Here is a 19,983-nt window from a genome sequence, read left to right as displayed (position 1 = left end):
TATTTCAGCTTAACTAAACTTTGAAGAGCACTTTGAGAGGTGAATTCTTGTAAGAATACACTCCAGGTTGATGTGCATACTTGGCGTTTCATTATGTTACTTACACTAAAATGATTTATGCTCATGATGTTATCAGTTCATTAAAGGAGTATAGTTCAGATATAGAAGTCAGTGTTCTAGAAGTAAAATATTGTAAAGCTGACAAATGTTCCTATGATCTACTGCTTTTGCATTGCACTAATTTCTTAGTATAAATTTTATGTCTTAGGAAATTGAGACGTAAGAGTGTTTATGATGCAGGACAATATTTTAATATGCATGTTGTGCTGCAGACTCTTGGAATGAATTTACATATGGAAGCAAAAGTTCACTGTCCTTACTGTACTATGTTGCTCCTCTCATTTTATAATTGCTGGTTTTATTTTTCCTGGTTATTTTCCATTAGTAAAGGTAGTAATTCTTTTCCCCATATGTTGTTTCTGCTGGCTTATGTTGTGTATCAGTTTCAGAAATTGATAGCTTAGTATAGAAAGTGACAATACTATGTTACAGAAATAATTATTTTTCACTATAATACACAAAACCAGAGTTTCTGGAGTCAGACCTTTGTTAGGTCAAATAGTATTTTCAAAGAAGTTCTTTAATTGCATAGGAAGCTTGTGAAGTCTATTTTTGTATAGAGGGGTGGTGGCAGGTTGCATCCTGTGATGAAAAGCACTACATAAAGCATTCATGCTCCTTAAAAAAAAATGAATGTATGGGCTGTTATTATGTATTGACTGTTTTCCAGAACTGCTTTAAAAGCAGGTGTTAACTAATAAAAAAGGTGGGGTGGGGTTCACTGAAAACATAGCATTTAAAAAAAATTACATAAACTGTCATGTGCCACCTCAGAAATCTTGTAAAAATTTTCTTACATACTGCCTCCATCTAAATGTTAAAAAATGTTTTCTTTTGCTAATACTACTAATAATACTACAGTACTAATTTAATTAATTATAGTGATACTGTTACTTCATACTTTTAACATTTCTTGCACAAGTACTTTTTACTGATGTCACAAGTCTGTCTGGGATCAATTACAATGGCTTTGCTTTATTTCAGGTGTAGAGTAAATGGTAATGATGGTGAACTTTATGATGAAGAACCACGTTACTATGAGATGAAATTTTTCATTCCTTATTAACAATTTTTTTAGTTCTTTCTTAGAATATTCAATATATGTCTCAAAACACTGAATTTAAAATAGTTATTCAAAAATGGGCTATTTGTCTAAAAAAATTAATACCTAAAATGTCTATAATTTAATAATGTATTATATTACAAAATTTGTCAGTATTTTATTTTTCATTATTAATGATGTTTTCCATGTTTGTTACTTTATTTTCATAATGAACTGTTTACTTGATTTTTCTGGGTTCACGAGGAGAGTTCAGTATTACATTTGAACTACTAGCACAGTGAAGAAATGTGTAAATCAAAACAGTACGAATTCCCCTGGGGAAAAAAAAAAATCCAAAAACCCAGCAATGGTTGAACATACATTTGGCTAATTTGCCCTGACAATGATTTTTAAAACTTTTTTTAGCCACACTTGTGGAGTATGCCCAATCACAGCTTCCGGGGTCTAAGCTACAAGACCCCCCACCAGCTGCCTCACATGTTATTTGATGTAATTATAATTGAATGTAATTTTTCTTTTTTTACCTGTTGAGTGAATTCTATAAAATTTTCAGTGGAAGGAGATGGAATAATTGCTGAATTAAGCTGATACGGTGCTGTCTAACTAAAGTATATACAAACTCATAACTCACTTGTTGATTGATTGGGAAACTGTCTTGCATATGGGAGGTGAATATGAGCATCCACTGCCTTACAAAACACTAATGATTTGTTCTTTTCTTTCGGTACAGCACCATTGAACCTCTGTATTTCACCTACGGGATCCTGTTTGCCTGTGGCTGCTCGTTTGCCTACCAGCCGTCCCTGGTCATTCTCGGGCACTATTTCAAGAAGCGCCTTGGGCTCGTGAATGGCATTGTCACCGCGGGCAGCAGCTTGTTCACAGTGTCACTGCCCTTCCTCCTGAGGGTTCTCATCGACTCTGTTGACCTGTACAACACCTTGCGGGTCCTCTGCATCCTTATGTTTGTTCTCTTCCTGGCTGGATTTACATACAAACCCCTTGTTCCCAACACCAAAGACAAGGAGGGAGGAAAGAAGGGAAAGTCCAAATTTCCTCCTGCGAAAAAGATTTGCAATTTCTCCGTTTTCAAAGTTCTTAGTTACCGAATCTGGGCTTTTGGGATCCCCGCTGCACTTTTTGGATACTTTGTGCCTTATGTTCACTTGGTAAGTGCACGTTTCTTCCTACACGTGATGTGTTTGAAAATATTTGCCTTTGTGTTATTGATTTAGAAGTCAATTGGTGATAAGAAGCCAGATTTAAACTGCAAGTTGTGTTGGAGAGAAACCTAAAATTAATTTGGATATTGTCTTATTAAAAGAGTGTTTTAATCAGAAGTATTAGTTAAGCCAGTTAAAATCTTTGTTCTTTGTTCTCAATGTAAGGTTTAAAATACTTTAACCATGAAAAGAGAGATTTGAAAAATATTCTTTACTATTCCAAAGAGAATTCTTTATTTTGGTACTCAGCTGCATACATTGCCAATGACACTTGTGTGTTTTAGAGGAAGGGGGAAAGGAGTAAATAACAGGGAACAGGTTAGTAGTGTAATTTTTGTTTGTATTGAGGTATGTTCAAATATCAGTTTTTAGGATCGATTGTATTCACCATTTTTCAGGTTTATTAAAAGCAAAATACCTGGATTTTTCTGTCTCTCAAACTCTAGCCTTGTAGTTTACTACTATAGCATTAATATGACTGCTCCTCTTACCCTGTCCCAGCTGCCAGGTGAGCTGTGTTTAACTGCTGTCTACAGCAGCTGATGGAACTTTGGCTTCTGGTGATGGGGAAGGTGTTAATTAGCCATTTCTTGTACATCTACTGGAGTTAACTTGTTTCCCTTGCATTTTTTTTTCTGTAGTACACTTCTAAACTAAGACATTTAGGTGCAACGGGGAGATGCATGTATTGTATCAGGCTGGCTGACACACATTGCACTGCTTAAACGGTGAATTATTCTTGAGCAGCTTGCTGGTGGTGCTCTCTAAACTGAAGTGGTGTAAACCATAAGGATTAAAAGGGAAAGGTGGGGAAAAAGCCCACAGTCCCCAATGAGACGCTCCTTTTAGACCATTACACATCCTCATATTAAGAGTTTTTGGTAGAGCATGGGCTAGTAGAACTCAGTATGAAAACAGAAGGGTCATGTTAGTATTCATTATTCACCCATGATAGAACAGTGGGATTAATGATAATAAATATCTTCTGTCAAAAAATCTTCCGTGCCTTAAAAGCCATTCTTTATGCGATGCCTTTTCCTGGTCTTAAAATCGAGTCACACACAGTTAGAAGGGGAAAAGGGATTTTACCTTGGTATTTGTTTTAAGGATCCTTAGGTGCACACGTCCAGGTCATATGCACCAAAATGCACTCCCCCGAGTCCCTCCTCAAAGATTGGGTATAACATTATAGGTTTTACTAATTAGCATATCTATCAAAGATTCTCCAGTGAGAGGCTCAAGTGAGCCCCCCTCCCCAAGGAACTTTCCCCTGGATGGTTCTATCTCAGTTTACAGAATATGTTCTGGAGAGGACCTTGGGGTCTGGGGCACACTGGTCCCTAGCTACGAAGCTTCTAAAATGTTTAGTCTCTTAGCTTGACAAACAAGTCCAAGAATGTAGGCAAAAAGCACTAGGAATACAGAAGTTGTAAAAAGGTATAACAGGGATATAAAAGAAAAGGCAAAAAATCTTCATGGCATCAATGCAATATAACAAGTGGTTGTCACAGCTTTCTGGTAATTGGTTAGATTACTGACTCTGCATCATTTATTTATTTTTAAAATTACCTTATGGTGGGGGCTAGTGTGTTTTTGAGCAGCTGTAAACTGACTTTTATGAATGGTTAGTTCTTGTAACTTAGTTTTTAATAATGTAGATCTTACTGTATAACTCTTCAAATTAGACTATTTTGAAGGACTATACAATCCAGATGACGTCTTGTGCTATTTCCCCATAAGCTTTGTAGAGATGTTTCGAAATAAAATGATCTTTAGAGGAGTAGAAGTCAAGTGTTGTGGAGTAAGCTATTGGATAGGTAATAAATGATTCTTAATGCTTGCAGAGAACTGAAGAATAAGGCTATACAAGCAGGCAGAAAGAACTTCTAAAATATACTTGTTGAGCAAAAAGCTTGTGATTTCTTTTATGAAGGTGCTTGTATTACTGCTTCCTGTTTATAAATCAGACTAAAGCAGCTAGTTGACTTGTAGAGAACAAAACTTATTATAATAATATAATTTTTATAGGGTGCTCTCACTCCTGTGAGTGCTTTTCCTTCCTCCATATCAGATCGGCACAAATTCTGTTTATGAAATAAAACTCCAGTATAGGAAAACAATTTGATTCAGAGTGTTTCTGATATAGTGTTTGGTAAGACTATAAAACTTATTCCAGTGTACTGCTAGAATCTAATATTTTAAAGATTACCTCAAAATTATATGAAGATACTCTTTTTGCTCAGAGTTTCAGAGAAATCATGATGCTTAAATGTTTATAACATAAAATCTTCAACGGTAGACAGATGCGTGCTTTGTATGCCCCCTTTAAGAGGGGAAGCTTCACCAGCTCTTAGTAAAATTTAGACTGAATAACTCTTGTCAAAACCTCTCCCTGAAACCCACAAGTTTTCATTTTAATTTACTTGTATCTAAATACTTAATTTTTCTTCAAGTCCCTGTGGATCAGTATTTGAGAAAGTGAATAGATCAGTGTTTGTGAAGGCACAGCATGGATTGTGCCCTTCAACACAGATACCTCAGCTCAAGTGGATAGCTCTGGATGTTTTTTATCCTAGTTTTTTCTGCTTTTGATAAAAAAGCCACACTTTATGTACTTCCAGAAGTACACAGAAGTATGTACTTACGAATAAGTCAAAGGCTATAAGAAAAAATAAGGTTCATTTACCAAACCAAAGACTACTTTCCTCAGCTTTTGAAAATGAAAGCTACGATTGTTTAGTTGTTTATTGTATTTTTAAAACTCTAGTAATACTGGAAATATGATCCTTAGACAAGTGACTGCTTTCTTTATGCTAAAATTCTTGACTTTTTCCCAGTGTTTGGGGGGGTTGAGAGCAGCCAGACTGCTAGACAGGGATGCTGGTTGCAAGTGCCATAAGAAAAAAATACTCATACAGTGAGTGTCATGCCCTCTGAATCTCTTAGCCCTCTGACCTGGTACCTGTACTCACCAAGTCCCATTCTTCCCACCTGGAAAGACAGCTTCTGCCAGAATGGCTGCTCTTGACCATGTGATGATACACAGGTGGCACAGATCCTGCGGGTTGGGGTCCTTGTGTGTCACCGCTCGGCTCGTGGTGGCTGGGGGCTGCAGGCTGGGTGTGCTGTGGTCACTGTCTGGAGTCACTGTCTGCCAGCCTGGCACTGCACAGGAGCTCCTGAGGTCCCAGCCAGGGTCTCTGTGTGCTTCTGGGCCAGCCCCGGTCTCTGTTCGTGCCTCTTGCATTTTCTGCAGCCTGTTAGAAAGGAGAATACATGCTGTGAAACCTGTAGTAAGAAAGAAGTAAAAACATTTTTGGGTATTGGAATAACAGAATTAGCCAAGTCTTTGCAGTTTAACTCTCTGCACTGGATTTGCTATGTGGAGTAAAAGCTGTTAAAACCGAAGAAACAACCTGCTCATTAAGTAGGCTCTAATTAAAATTAAATGCATTAACAAATTGATTATATGGCATGCTAGATAGGAACTGGTAACTCTTGCCAGCTCCTTGACGTGAATCCTGACTGGTAGGTATCAGGCATCAGATTCCTTTTGGCTCTTGCAAGGGAGAACCAAAAGGGGGGAGCTTTCCTTATCCCAGTTTACTTGGTGTCAAATTCTGTTAATAGGTGTTCCGTTACATGTGACTTGAGAATTGGGTTATAAAGACTATAAATAAGTTTTGACTTGTTTATTATATACTTTCAGCATGAATTGAGATTGTTGAAGAACGAACTGATAAGTCATAAGATTACTAAATCAAATGGTTGTTATTCCTCTCAATTTTAAAACCAATCCAAACTAGTGATTGAAATTTTTTTTTTTGATGCCTCTCTAAAGTAGGCAGACAGACAAATAAAATCCTTGTTTAGTCTATTTTGGTTTAAATTGTGAATTTACAACAGCAATCTGTGGAATTAGTGGAAAAAGCTCTTTCCAAGTCTTTTTTAGTAAAGACTGTCTCACAAGTAAATGATGAAGTTATTTGAAAGAAAGTATACATAGTCTCTGTGCTGCTTGTCCTGTGCTTGTTTCGATAATAAATAGAGAACTTCTGGTTTTCAGCAGTCTGATGTTAAGGGTTTAGTGTTGTTCTCTTACCCTTAAAACATACTTAATCTGGATCATGCATCCTTAATTCTTAGGAGCTTGTTGGGTCATTTCTGTTAAAATTTGATACAAGGTCACGTGCTCGGTAGCTTACAAGATGTGGTTGCTTTTTGTGCTTTATTTAGCAGGGTGAAAAAAATACTGTTTAAAATGGATGTTGTCACTGCCTAATCTTCTCTAAGCAGTGACTAAAGTCGTTACCAGGTTTCAGTATGAATTTAGGAAAATATTAATTATGACACACTTACAAAAAGGGAGCCAGTATTGTGTTGTTTTGATGTAGCAATATTCAGCCACTATGAAGAATACTGCTAGGACTGAGAATACCATCTTAATACTTTCAGTGCAGTGTTTCAGTCCTGTAGGAATTTGTCTTGGGGTGTTCACAAGTATGGTTTGATTTAGCAGTTACTTTTATTAAATGCCTCTTGCTAATGATAGGTCTTGCCTTATTTATAGTATTTGACAACTTGCAGGATGAAAAACTGAATTTAACAACCAAGTAGTTGAACAAAATAGTGCACATACTTATTATGTGTTCTACTTTAAAAAAACCAAAACAACTGGATGGTAGATAATGCAATAAAAATGTGTCTTGATAAAGTTTCTTTCTAAGTTTTTGTTATGAAGAAAATACTCCTAGAGAATGACTAGATATATTTGAAAATTAGGCTTATGGTTTAAGGCTGCAGGCTTGTATACAAAGCTACCCATTAATTGATATGCAGTGTGAAAGTTACCATGACACTGACTGTAGTCTTAAAACTTCAGAATAGCTCAGGAAAAAGATTTCAGTATTTCTCACCTTGCTTTGCTGCCTATTTCTTAATTTACTGTGTAAATCTGACTTTTCCTTTTGATGCTTATCCATGCTCCTATTCCACAGTGGGTACATACTTGCATATGTAGAGATTTTTGGTTAGCAGTAGCTATGTGGAGTGCACGTGTTCTCTGTCTGTTGGCTTCATGTTTAAGAGATGAAAAAATGGTTTGTGTGCGGCCATTTTTTCCAACAGCTTTCTTAGAATCTGTCTTGGTAGGCAAATAAGTACTGGATTTAATGTTCTCCATAGATAGATGCTGAAGATTCAATGCCTCATTGCTTCTCTGTAATCTGCATGTGCCAGGAATAGGTTCATCTGGACCTCCAGGGAACAGGGAAGTGCAGATTGCAGGCCTAATGCTTAGGGAAAGAAAAGATAGACACTGCTGCTGAGAAACAAAGCATCGCCTTGGACTCTGCTCTAAGATTCTTGGAAAAGAAAATGTGTCTCAGAATGAAAAGTAAAGATGCTTCCAAGCAATTTTATTCATGGGAGAGTCATGAAGCTGGTTAGAGTCGCTGTTGAGTACATGTTAGTCATAAGAACTTTTTCATGTGTATAAACAAACTTATTTTCTTGGCTGCATTGCAAAATCAGACAACTTGGATAAATATTAGTCTGTCCTCTGGGTGGCTGTGTCTGTCTCCAGATCTTGTGTCACTTTGAAGTTGCTGAGTCTAGTGCTATGCCCACATAGTCTGTCCTTGGACAAAAAGGTAGTGCTGTCTGTTGGTCCATGCTTCCTATCTTTTGCTGGAACATCCATTTTGTTCCTGCTCTTTAGATAAGAAAAGTAGTCTTTTTTGCTTTAGAAATATTGTAATTAACAAGGAGGACTTGCTGATATGGATTATAGATGACACAGACTTTTTTTGCCAGATTTGATTCCTCCCCCCCACCTTCTGTTCTGTAGTGTAAGTTCTGTGTCTTTTGTGTGATTTAACTGTTCTACAGCTATTTTATCACCTTGCAGTACCTTTTTAAATTGAGCCTTGAGGATGACTTGGCCTTCAGCTCTGTTCTTTATGAGCCACCTATTTTGGCTTGTCTCTGCCTATTTCTCACTCTCTATCAGTGATGTGCCTTGTTTTAGTTAATAAGAGATCAGATTCTGCTGTGCAAATTCAGTGTGTTTGAACCTTTGCCCCCTAGAATATGTGCCAATAAAAACTGCTGTTTTGTGCAATCAGCTTGGAGAAATGAAGAGCCAAGTTCTTGTGAGATCCTCTGTAGTCACAGTTTGCCTAGGAACTTGTCTGAAATTCTTGCTATGTAGTTGGAAAGCTGTATTTACTTCCATGTACTCTGCAAGTTTCTGAAACTTTTTCAGGACAAAATATTCTATCTATTCTGCCTATTAAGAAAAATTGACATTTTCCACTTGTAAACTGCACTCTCCTCAGGTGAAAACTTTGGGTTGTTAGGAAGAATTATACTGGAAAAATATGAAGGAGGTATAGAAACCACCTAAGATTGTTCAGGCAGATCTGAGCTGCCATATTGGGATAAGCTATGATAGGATGAATCTCACTGCAGTGTTCGATGTTCTGCCCAACAAGACCCTAATCATCATCCATACCATTGCTTACAAATATTTCTGTAACTCTTCAAACCTCTCCTGAGGGGAGAACACACTGATGTTGTGTTCCCTAAATGTTGTCAGATGTGACATCTCTAAATTACATATCTTCATTTGAGAAATGAATGTTTTAATTCATTTGCCCTTGTCCACAGACAGTGGCAGTGGCTCTGTGTTCTCTGCAGTGGGAGACTTGCCCAAGGAGCCATAGTAGAAAGGATTTACCTTGCAATATGCGAAGCTGTTCAGGTTTTGCACTGTATGTAAAGTCCTAATCCTACACCTCTCTCCTCCTAATTCTTATGCTCCTGGATTCCACAGTGGAGACAAATGGAAGCACAGAGCTAAATGTTTTCCTTTATGTCTGAGTGCAGAGCATGGTGAAGAGTCTGATGTATACCGTAAGGCTTCTAGGAACCAAAAATCTCTAAACTTTAACATACAGAATTTGCATATCCACAGTAAATGCATACACATAACACATCTTGTGAGGCAATAACACATCAGTTCTCATAAGGTAAGTACTGTCTGTGTTTTGTGAACCACCTGTATTAGGTCATAAATTTGCTCCTTTTAGAATGTTGTGTAAAATAATGCTTAATATCTAATGGGTGTGTCTGGATATTTTTTTTACTCAAACTGGAAAAAACAGCCTCCATCACTCCATTCACTTGCTTTTGTGGATTGCTGTTCAAGAAACCTCTTCATTTCTTCAGATCTCCTACATCAATCATTTGTCTGAAGTCTAAAATGTCTTTTATTTCCCAGAATCTGCTGTTAGTCTTGTAATGGTAGGAAAGTATCTTTTAAATTATGTCCTGTACTAACAGTAATTGTGTGTCAAACAGGTTTCTCTATACTGTAGGTAATCTAAAAAAGCTAAAACTAGGTATAGCTGTTGATTTTAGCATCCTTACTTTTCTCATCCACTTAATCTATCAGATTTCTTTCTCCAATGGAAGACTAACAAGACACTGGTTTTCTAAAGGTCTGATGTAATTATTAAGCAGATATCTCTGAGACCAAAGTCTTCAGTGGCTCCCCATGCTTTACTTGCTTTTCTAATCTTTGCATTTATCTCCCTTCAGATCTCAACATCTGCTGCAGTTTGACTGCCCAGGTTAGTGAAATTTTCCCCCTTTATTCCACTTCTATTTTCCCACTTCTGTCATTATCCTGTGCACCCATTTCTTTTCCAGTATTCCTTAATGTTGACCTGGCAGTATTTATTCTTGGTTAGATCATCCACTTTGGATGTTGGGGGTGGTGGTGGGAAAAGAAAGAAATTATTTCCTACTTTATACTTGTAATTGCTATTGAAAGCATATTTTAGATGTGTTTTTCAAATAAGTACTGAAGATAAATAGATAATATAGGTACAGAAAGAACAGAAACAAAAAAGAATAAAGCAAAGGTTTTCTGTTTTTTTTTTTTTTTTTTTTTTTAATAAGTAAAAGTAAACAAAAGTTTTAAAAATAAATTAGGTAGCAGGTATGCTCAGGCACAAACTACATAGTGACCCTGAAGGATAAGAGCAAAGCAGTCTTCCTCAGGTCTGTGCAATACTGGCAGGTTGAAAGGTCTGAGTTTCACTGTGATTTCCTTTGTATCAGTCTCTAACAGTACACTACTTCATGTACTCTGGCACAATACAAACTATTCTGATAGCAGATGGAGCATACAGTTCAAAGTCAGAGTAAATTGCAAAGTGAGTTAACCTTTTTTTTTTTTTTTTTTTAGTTTGTTTTAATGCTGTTTTAATGCTGTTTTAATGGTAAACTCAAAATCCTGTCTTTGGATGCTTGAAACATCTTGACTTGAACTGAGCTCTTCAAACTCTTCACGTGCCCAGAACCCTGAGATCACAGCTGGTTTTGCCCTGCTGTCTTCATACAAAGTAGCAAAAACTCATTGCCAAATTCCTTCACTTATATACACACCACCTTTTGTGTCCAGTTCCTGCTCCAAGAGGAGCTGTATGGAAAATCTCTTTGCTTTTTAAGTGCTAATCAGACTTGTGAGTTTCTTACCATGTGTTTTGAATCTTCCATTGAGGAGATCTCAGAACCTAGCTTTCTATTTGATTGCAGTAATTGTCAAGCTCTGAGCTATTTTTCAGGTTCTTTTCTGATGATTGAGTTAAATTTGTCATTACTGCTGAGCAGAATATTTCCTAGAAAAAGGAGAGGTGGTTTTGGATTGCTCCAGGCAGAAAAAAAAAAAAAAAGGAACATAAATGTCTGTATCCTGAGTAAAGACTGTAACTCTGTATGAGGAGGAGAGACTATCATTGTTATCTTTTTGTTGGGATTTAAATGAAAATTTGGCTACTTGATTCAATTTCTCAAGGCCCTGACCTGGTGTAGGTACTTGGCAGTGTATTTGGGACTTTCTTGAAGAATTGAGACACTTGAGAGCTTTCTGCTGTTCCCCAGTAGAATGAGTCAGGTGCTTCACCCAGGTTTGTGAAAGCTGAGGGGATTGCGACCATGTCCACAAGTACATCTGTAATAGTGAAGTGCTACGGATGCCCTGGGAATTCTGTGGTGGTTGAATAGAGAATCTGTTTAGGTTTTACTTGCCTAGGTCATATGGTTTAAGGAGTCTGGTCCTAAGAGATGTGATATAAGTAGCACAGATGCTGTTGTTGAGCAAGGAGGTCAGCCTCTCTTAGGACATGACAGTAGCATTGTACAGTATTTGTACAGGCTGCCCTAATCCATTGTTTTGATATTCCATAATTTCTTAATCATAGCATATCATATAATGTACTCAGTTTTAATTACAGAAGTTGTAAAGTGATAACATGTTATTACATTAGCCACAAGGATTTGAAAAGAATGACTTAAGCTTTTACTAGTGTAATGTAAGTGGTAATGTTAGAAAATTGCTTCCTTCAGTCATAGGTTTCCTTTTAATCAAATGTGCAGCAGCGTTTTACCAAGCTAGAACTAAGTGAAGCATTTTTAAGTTGTAACACTCAGTAAGTATGTATCTGTGACTATTCTAAGAAATCCAAGAAAACATTTTGGGAATCATAGAAAGTAGGACTTGGAGGTATCCAATTTACCAAGTTTTTTTTCAGTACCAGCTTACTTTGGTGTAGGACCTTTTAAAATATTTCTTTTTAAAAATATTTTTCCACAAGCCATGCTTATAAAATTTGTTTGTTGCCAGGTCTTTCTTCTGTATTCTGTACACATGGTCCATGTAATAACGAGTAGTGAACAAAACAGGACATAAAAAAATCAGCTGAGGCCTTACTGTTACTGAGCAGCACATAAAGGTCATGTCATGTCCTGAATTGATGTATTTTATTATTATTCTTGTATTAGACATGTATTCTAAACTAGCTCATAAGAATTATGTTTGAGAGAATTCCTAAATGCTGGCCAAAGTCAAGATTTGTTACATCTGCCCTTCCCTGTGTAGGCCAGGTTTGCTACCTACCATGTAGCAGAGAGAATTTAGAGAAATTAGGGTTGGTTGGTTGTTTTCTTTTTTCCCCCCCACAAATCTGTGTTGATCCTTAGTTTGTGATGTTACCTGTTAGATGTTTATAAATCGTTCTGGTTTTGTTTCCTTTTCTGCTGTTATTCTGGAAATTCAAATTAATGTGATTGACCTGTAAGTCTCTAGGATCTGCTGATAGTAGCTGATTTTGGACATAGTTGAGTTTCGAGAGTAAAATAGGCCCTGGAAACACTGCTGTAGGCCACAAGAAACAGAGACTGTAAATTATGGATTGTAGTCACAAATAGGAGTAATGTAAAAAATGTTTTAAAAGGATAAGTTTTATCCAACAATTTAACTCTTGTCCCTTGTGTACATAACACTTCAGTTCTTGTGGATCCCTGGCTTTATTCTGCATCCTTGTGCTCAGTCACTGTGAGCTTCCAAAGATGTGTGTATGCCTTATCTCTTGCTGCTGCTGCTCAAGCCACACCAAGCCATTGGTTTCCTTCATATACTCTTTAGGATAACACTAACAGTTATGAAATTTGTAAATTTTTTTTTTATTTAGGGCATATGGCTTCAGGACTTGCTGTTTTTGGAAAAAAAAAACCTGCAAAACCATTTTAACTGTGTAACTGTCAGCCTTGAGTCTTTTTGAATTTTAAATGCTTGGGGTTTTTATGTTAAATAGGCTTAACAGTTAACCTGTTAACTGTTGTGTTCAGTTTTACTTAAGAAATTCAGATGATGCTTGTTCTGAATCTTCATGATGTATGAATTATTATGTTTAATCTGCTTTACTCAGTGGAATAAGAGAAAATTTCCCTATTGACATGTAATAAATCACCTTATTTAATTTTCTCCTTGTTCTTTACATAGTTTAAATTGACAAGAGATAAAAAGAGCTATTACCACTGTTGGGGCAAGTGTGTCAGCAGGAATTTTTTGAAGATGTGTATATGCATATTTGTCATGTGAAGGCAGCTACAGTCACATTTCATAGAAATTAACTCGGGATATTGGCACTCCCTTAAAAATGGATCCCTGTTAAGTATTAGTAATGCTATTTCTATTTCTGTCTCTTAACATGAAGATCATCTTTTCTGTAGAAGTTCAGGAGTTGCTGGCTTGTTTTGCTGGTTTTTTGCTCATCAGTAAAAGTTTCTTTGGTGGAGTCTGGACCAGAAATGTATTTGCATTAAATGCTCTTCCTGGTGCCCGGTATCATAAAGCTCGCTGGCAACCAAGTTTCTTTTTCTGTTTCTCGCCATCCTTACCCCCCATTTTTGTGGTGAGTCCATATGTTGGAGAATAAACTGTGACTTATCCAGAGTTACCTTATGCTCCGCTTTTTAGCACTTTCTGAAACTTCCAATCATCCAGCACTGTTCACTGCAAAGAAACAGATCACCGGTCCTGGCTACAGTGTTGATCCAGATGATGGGATGGCCAGGGTGCCACCTGGACTTGGTGGGGCCACTTCTCTCTGCCCTGGAGATAACTAGGTTGCATAGAAAGTGAGAAACCTATGCACGGTCTGTTCTTGCAGACCTTCCTGGAAACTGGTTGGGGATTTCAGGGCTCTTTGGTCTTGATTCCCCCCTACAATCCATGATGGCTTCTTATCCTCATTCCTGTCCTTGCACCATTCTGTTGTGCTTATCTCCAGGAGCCAGAACAAGGACATTTGTCCTGGAAGAGTGCTGCCCTGCCTCTGTATGGCCCCCTTCTCCAGCCACATCCTGTTCTTTTTCACAGTATGTTATTACCAGCAATCCTTGGTTGGCTCCACAGCTATCTGGCTATCAGTGTTTGAGACATGCACATGAGCCCCTTATCTTCTAGGCTTCCAAACCCCCTCAGCTCTTTCAAGAAACTTAATTTGGAGCAGTTAGAAAAATATCTCCAGTATACGAATGGTACCAGCAGTACTCTGTAAGCATTTCCTTTTAGCCTTACGCTTGTTTTCAGTGAAAGTGTCAGACATCAGGACTTGCATCAGTAATTGAAGAAAATTGTGGGTTTAATGTGCTTTGAGTTTCCTAGGTTACATATTGCTGTTGGCCATCTCTGTTGGTCAGAGAGACTATTGGATTTAGCCTACTAAAGCTTTGCTTGGTTGGGAATCCCTGAAGTGGAATATTCATGCGAAGAAAGTGGTTGACAGAATTATTTCTTACTAGTTCATAACCACTTCTTTCAAATTCAGGTTGTGTTTGGAAAAAAAGGAGCTACAGCTTTGCTTAGATTTATGTCTTTGATTCACTGCGTGAATGTAGCTGAAATGTGTGTGCAGTGAAGGGAAGGTCTTAGGAAAAGCTGGGTCTTGGTTGGTTGCAGAGAGGTCAACCAAGACTGCATTCCAGCCACTACCAAGTGGCTGATATTTCTTCTAGTCTCACTCTAACAGTAATGAGAATTTGGACAACAAGATCTGTGTGTGTTACCCTGATAGTAGAGAGCACAGGTATAAAGCAGAATGCTGGTGCCAAGGATGCATTCAGTTCTAGTCTCCATTGCCTATATCTGGATTTGGAAAACTGGGTTGTACAAAGATAAATTACATTTTTAAATAATGAAGCCGCCATGCTACTCTGGACTGTAATTTTGCATGAACCAACCAGGTCTTTTCTACATTCAGAAACATCAGACCTGCAACTCGGCATGCACACAGCCCTGAGTGAAGAGGCAGCTACATTACTGAGAACAGGCACAGCAGACAGTGAAATGCTTTGGCCTTTGCGTGCCTGGGTCCCCATTTGGCTGCTGTAGACAATGTCTGAAGAGCTGTATAATTACAACCTGTATAGTTCTGCAAGGATGAGAGCACTAATGCCCGAGAGGGTTCACAAGCAATTGCTCGTTGTGGGATTTTTGAGTAGTTCTAACAGATAAAAGGCTGTGGAAATCTGAATCTTGCTTGAGCTACTTCATAAATATATTTAACGTAGAGTTATAATTGCAGTACTGAATTAGTCCTGAATCCCTGTATTTTCAGACAGTTAATACTGCTGTTGCTTACAGCTTACTTGGTGGCTGTGTCACTGAAGATTGACTATGCTGTTAAGGATCTGAGGATCAGCTTTGAGAGATCAGGCCAGGTTGCTCAGGGCTTTGTGCGCTTAGTCCTGAAAACCCTCCAAGGAAAGAGTGAACCAAGCTCTCTGGACAGCCTGTGCCACTGCCTTCCTGAGGACAATGTTTCTCCTTATGTCTAGTTGGAAGCTTTCTTTAAGGTTATAGGTGTGCTTAAGAACAGTGAAGGCTACAAAAATAAATACTAATTTAGATATTTGAAGTTTGGGATGAGTAGTGGTTATTTTCTTGCTTAAGGAGTTAATTGATTCAGTATTTTCCCTCCTTGATCTAAGAGTGGCAGCGTTTCACCCCCTGTGCTACTTTGAGAAATCCAGTTACTCAGTTGCAGGTGCAGGGTTAATAGTTATCTAGATGTAGAGCTTTATCTTGCCCCTTGAAAAGCCTCCAGGGAGTGGATGGATCAGGCCTGCTAATTAAACATTCTAGAGGCTGCAGAAACCTGGAAGTGGAACAGGTGACAAAAATTGTAAAGAACACCTTGGCTTATCTCACCAGCAGGGCCAGCGGGTGTTGACAGGCACGTAAAGGTAGGGGTGGGAAAACTGTCAGCTTTTTCTTTTCTCACCTTTGGCAGAAAGGGAATAAGTAGAATAGCTTATCTTTTATGTTTAAATGTCATTTCAAATGAAAAAATTGCATCAGATTCTGTTCCCAAATGTGTCTTACAAAGCAAAGAAAAAAACAGAGCAAGCACCTGTCTTCAATTTAAGTTAGAAGTTTTTCTTTAAAACTAGAATAAACCACCTCTTTTTTTTTTTCTTACAAAATCAGTTATATTGGACAAATTAATATTAGATTCAATAGGCATTCTGTGACATTAAAAAAAAACCCAATAGATTTTATACTTAAGAAAATTGTTCTTACTCAGCAAGTCCTGTTTTCTTGCTGGAAAAACGGGTTTAGCTTGTATATTAACATTCTGGCCAGGAAAGAATCTAAACTATTTTGCTCTGTAAGTATTTACTAAAAATGGAACTTTTTCATTTTATAGATAGGAAATTAAGGGTTCTCTGGTTTTCAGTGATATCAGCCTGTCAGGTTACCTTGTCTCTCAAGTGTTCTTACTACATCTTTACTTAAAATCAGTTTCTTCTGTTTGCTCTTTCACACCTCTGAGCTTTTACTTGTTTTTACTTGTTTTACTTTTCTTGTTCAGAACTACTTACGAGCACAGAGATTGCAGGACTGGCAAATGATCTTCTAGTGCCCACTTTGTCATATTTGGTATTGCCAAGCATGTTCCAAAAAGCAATAGTGTAAAAAATCTCTTGTGGATAATTTTCTGGTCTTTGGGGTTGATTAAAAAACCACCCCCCCCCCCCCCAAAAAAAAAAACCCCAACAACAACAACCCACCAAAAAGACAACAACAAAACCAAAAAAACCCACAAACAAAAACCACTGTGGAAGTAGAGAGAATATAAAAAAAATCCAAATCCATCAAGCCAGTCTGGTGATATATATATTTTTTTTTAACGTGACTTGAAAAGTTGAAACTACTGACACTGGTAGTTCATCCTGTTGTGGTTGATGGCCTGCTGCCAGGAGCATCGATCAGTTGCTTTAGATCTTCAGGCCGAAGTGGCTGGTAAATCATTCTTCTGTGTTCATTGCTGCTGTAGCTGCACCCTCTCGTGGGAGTGAGTGCTTGCTGTTGTGTTTGGAACTGCAGCTGGTTTCTGCCTCTCTTCCTCCTTGCCCCTGGACATTATGGATGTTGGGATGAGACGTTCTGGAGGGCCTCTTCTACTTGCACTGTCTGGTCTCCAGCTCTCTGCTGCTTGCTCCTGCCCTGAGCTATGTTGCAAGTGTGGTAGCCTGTGTGTCTGTCTTAATGCACAGAGCAGCATTGCAGTGATTCCCATTAATCACTCAGTCCTGCACACCTGAGAGAGCCGCAGTCAGGGAAGCAACAGCCCCTGGGGCTTCTGTGTTACTTTGAATCTATGACTAGTAAATTGAGAGTGGTTGGAGAGAACACTTTGGTTGTTTTTGCTTTTTTTTTTGTATTAGAGCCTTCTTGTTTTCCTGAATTAAGTTCATTAATTGTGGTTAAAGCAACAACACATTTCAGATTGTTTTTATTGTACTGCGCTAAATACTGCATTTTAAAATCTGTAAAAGCAGAGTAAGTCAGATGCCCATTTGTAGCTGAGTTTGTAAGTCTGAGATTGACAGATCACTTCTATTTGACTCAAGTTTTCCAAGGTCTATCTTTTAACTCTAAAGCAAATTTATTTTCTCTTTTAAAACAGATGAATCATGTAAAAGACAGATTTGGTGACAGCGTGCCAGAAGAAGTGCTTCTGCTATGTCTGGGCATTACTTCAGGTGTTGGCAGATTGGTCTTTGGCAGAGTTGCAGATTATATTCCTGGTGCAAAAAAAATTTATTTACAGGTATGTCTTTATTGTTTCTATATTCCTTCAGAACTGTGTATTCTGAAGGATTTGGTTTTGGGTACTGTTAATAAGTAAGCAGAATTAACCGATTGGAGATTCAAATTTGGGAAGTTTCAAAACTCTAGGAAACTCAGTGTATGGTTTTTGATACTAGGAGCCTTTGGTGCAAAGTTCATGAATCTGTGATTTTTGTTTTTAGTGCTAAGAGAATGTCTGTTTCCTGCTGGCTGTTTTCAGCTGGAAATGAAAGAAATTACTGATCATTAGCATGTGAGTGAGAACCTTTGGGGATTCTCTAGATTCTGCTTTCTCTGCTTTATTGCCTGATTTCATAATGGTTGTAGAAAGGGGACAAAATTAACCCATGTTTCTCTATTAAGGATTTTGGATATCTTGATCTTTGACAGGCACTAATTTGGTGTCAAATGTGTTCTGCGCGTAGTACGCCAGGGGTATGGCCATGGGAATTTAAGAGTCGCTTAGTTGAGGAGATTTTGCAGAAGGAGTCCTGGCTTCTGGAAATGCTAAAGCTTGGAGATGAAGGGGGATATACATTTCTTTCTCTCCACGCTTATAAATGATATTTTTTGGGAAACTAGCAGTGTTAGTGTGGGATTTTGGAAAAGCTTAGAGCTCACTTTCATGTTGGCAACCACGAGGTGGTCGCCATGTGGTCTCTTAAAATGAATAGCAAGGGAGACATCTTGTGGGGATTGTCTGCACTGCATTATGGAAATAAAAAATTCTTAGGAAAGAACTACCTTTCTGCTGGAGTATTTGTTACCATGAAGAAATTTAGATTGCCTGGTGTTTTATTGTGGTTAGGTGGGACATTGATTTCCAATGCTGAAACATGGATGGTGCACAGGCAAAACTCTTTTGTTTTCTTTTTAATTTTGCTGAAAGACAGTTTTATTCCTTTATCTAAAACAAATAAATAATCTCAGGTTATATTAGAAAATCTCTGTAAGTATGCAATGACTACGCCAATGTATCAGGATATTTTTTTAATAGAAAAATTGTAATGTTTTCTCTTCTGTTGAATACAAGCACCTTGAAAAAACCGCTCATAATACTGATATTTTTACTTAAAACAGTGACCTTACACAAATGAGAGAGAATGACCTTACACAATCACTGTAGGATGATGGATTACAAGTGCATTTTCAAAGATTCCAAAATGGGTAGTGGGATTTCTTTGCCTGTCATGAGTTATATGTGTTTGTTTTATCTTGTTATGTAACTTCTGATGGTGGTAATCCATGGAGACTGATTATTTTAAAGTAAATACAGGCAGACAGTTTAATTCACTGCTAATGTAAGGAAGTTCATCTGGTCCCTTACGATTTGCAAATTTGGTGCAATGTGTTTTTGTATTTTTTTCCTTGTTCATATTTAGGTGGCCTCATTCTTTTTTATTGGGCTGATGTCTATGATGATTCCTCTGTGCAATGTCTTTGGAGCTCTTGTTGCTGTCTGTCTCTTCATGGGTCTGTTTGATGGGTGCTTCATTTGCATTATGGCACCGATTGCCTTTGAGCTCGTTGGGGCCCAGGATGTCTCCCAGGCCATTGGATTTCTGCTTGGACTCATGTCAGTGCCTATGACAGTTGGTCCACCCATTGCAGGTGAGTGTAGACAGGGTTTGTAGGTGTAAATGTTACCATGTTTGCACGGCCGTGTTTCCCATTCCTGCATCATGTGCAGAGCACTGATGTTGAAGTTTTCTCGGTGTGTGCTTGAGAAGATACAGTGAATTTAACTGCTGCTCATGGGTTATTAATTTACTTCGCTCTTCAAAGTTTGCTCAGTCTTTTTCATTGTTATGCAGATATGAAACATTCCTCAAAATAAAAATAGATAGGTTTCCAGTTGGATTTAGGACCTGACATTTTTCATGCTGTGTAAGTGATGGCCTATTGGTTGCTTGTGTTACAGAGGGGCTCCAAATTAAAATCTAAAATTTAACTGGATTCCAAAATTTGCTCATGTTAAAACCATTGTGAGGATAAAGACTCTGGTCTATTTAATTGCTCCTCATGCGTAGGAACGCTGGCTTTATTCATTCTTTGGTGGGAGACTGACAAAGTACAGGTTTTGAAGATGA

At 37.8% G+C, this 19,983-nt stretch overlaps 1 protein-coding gene across 1 annotated transcript in view; it reads left to right on the top strand.

The window, feature by feature from the left end:
• SLC16A10 (solute carrier family 16 member 10) overlaps positions 1-19,983 on the top strand; it is a 69,438-nt gene that overhangs the window by 43,502 nt on the left and 5,953 nt on the right. Inside the window, 3 exon segments of the mRNA XM_039569674.1 lie at positions 1,914-2,352; positions 17,730-17,873; positions 19,276-19,504. Coding sequence (XP_039425608.1) covers positions 1,914-2,352; positions 17,730-17,873; positions 19,276-19,504 — 812 coding nt within the window.

The sequence above is a fragment of the Corvus cornix genome, chromosome 3 (genome assembly GCF_000738735.6).
Source record: "Corvus cornix cornix isolate S_Up_H32 chromosome 3, ASM73873v5, whole genome shotgun sequence".
Lineage (NCBI taxonomy): Eukaryota > Metazoa > Chordata > Aves > Passeriformes > Corvidae > Corvus > Corvus cornix.
The sequence above is the reverse complement of the archived record's forward strand: the minus strand, read 5'-3'. Positions and strand labels throughout refer to the sequence as shown.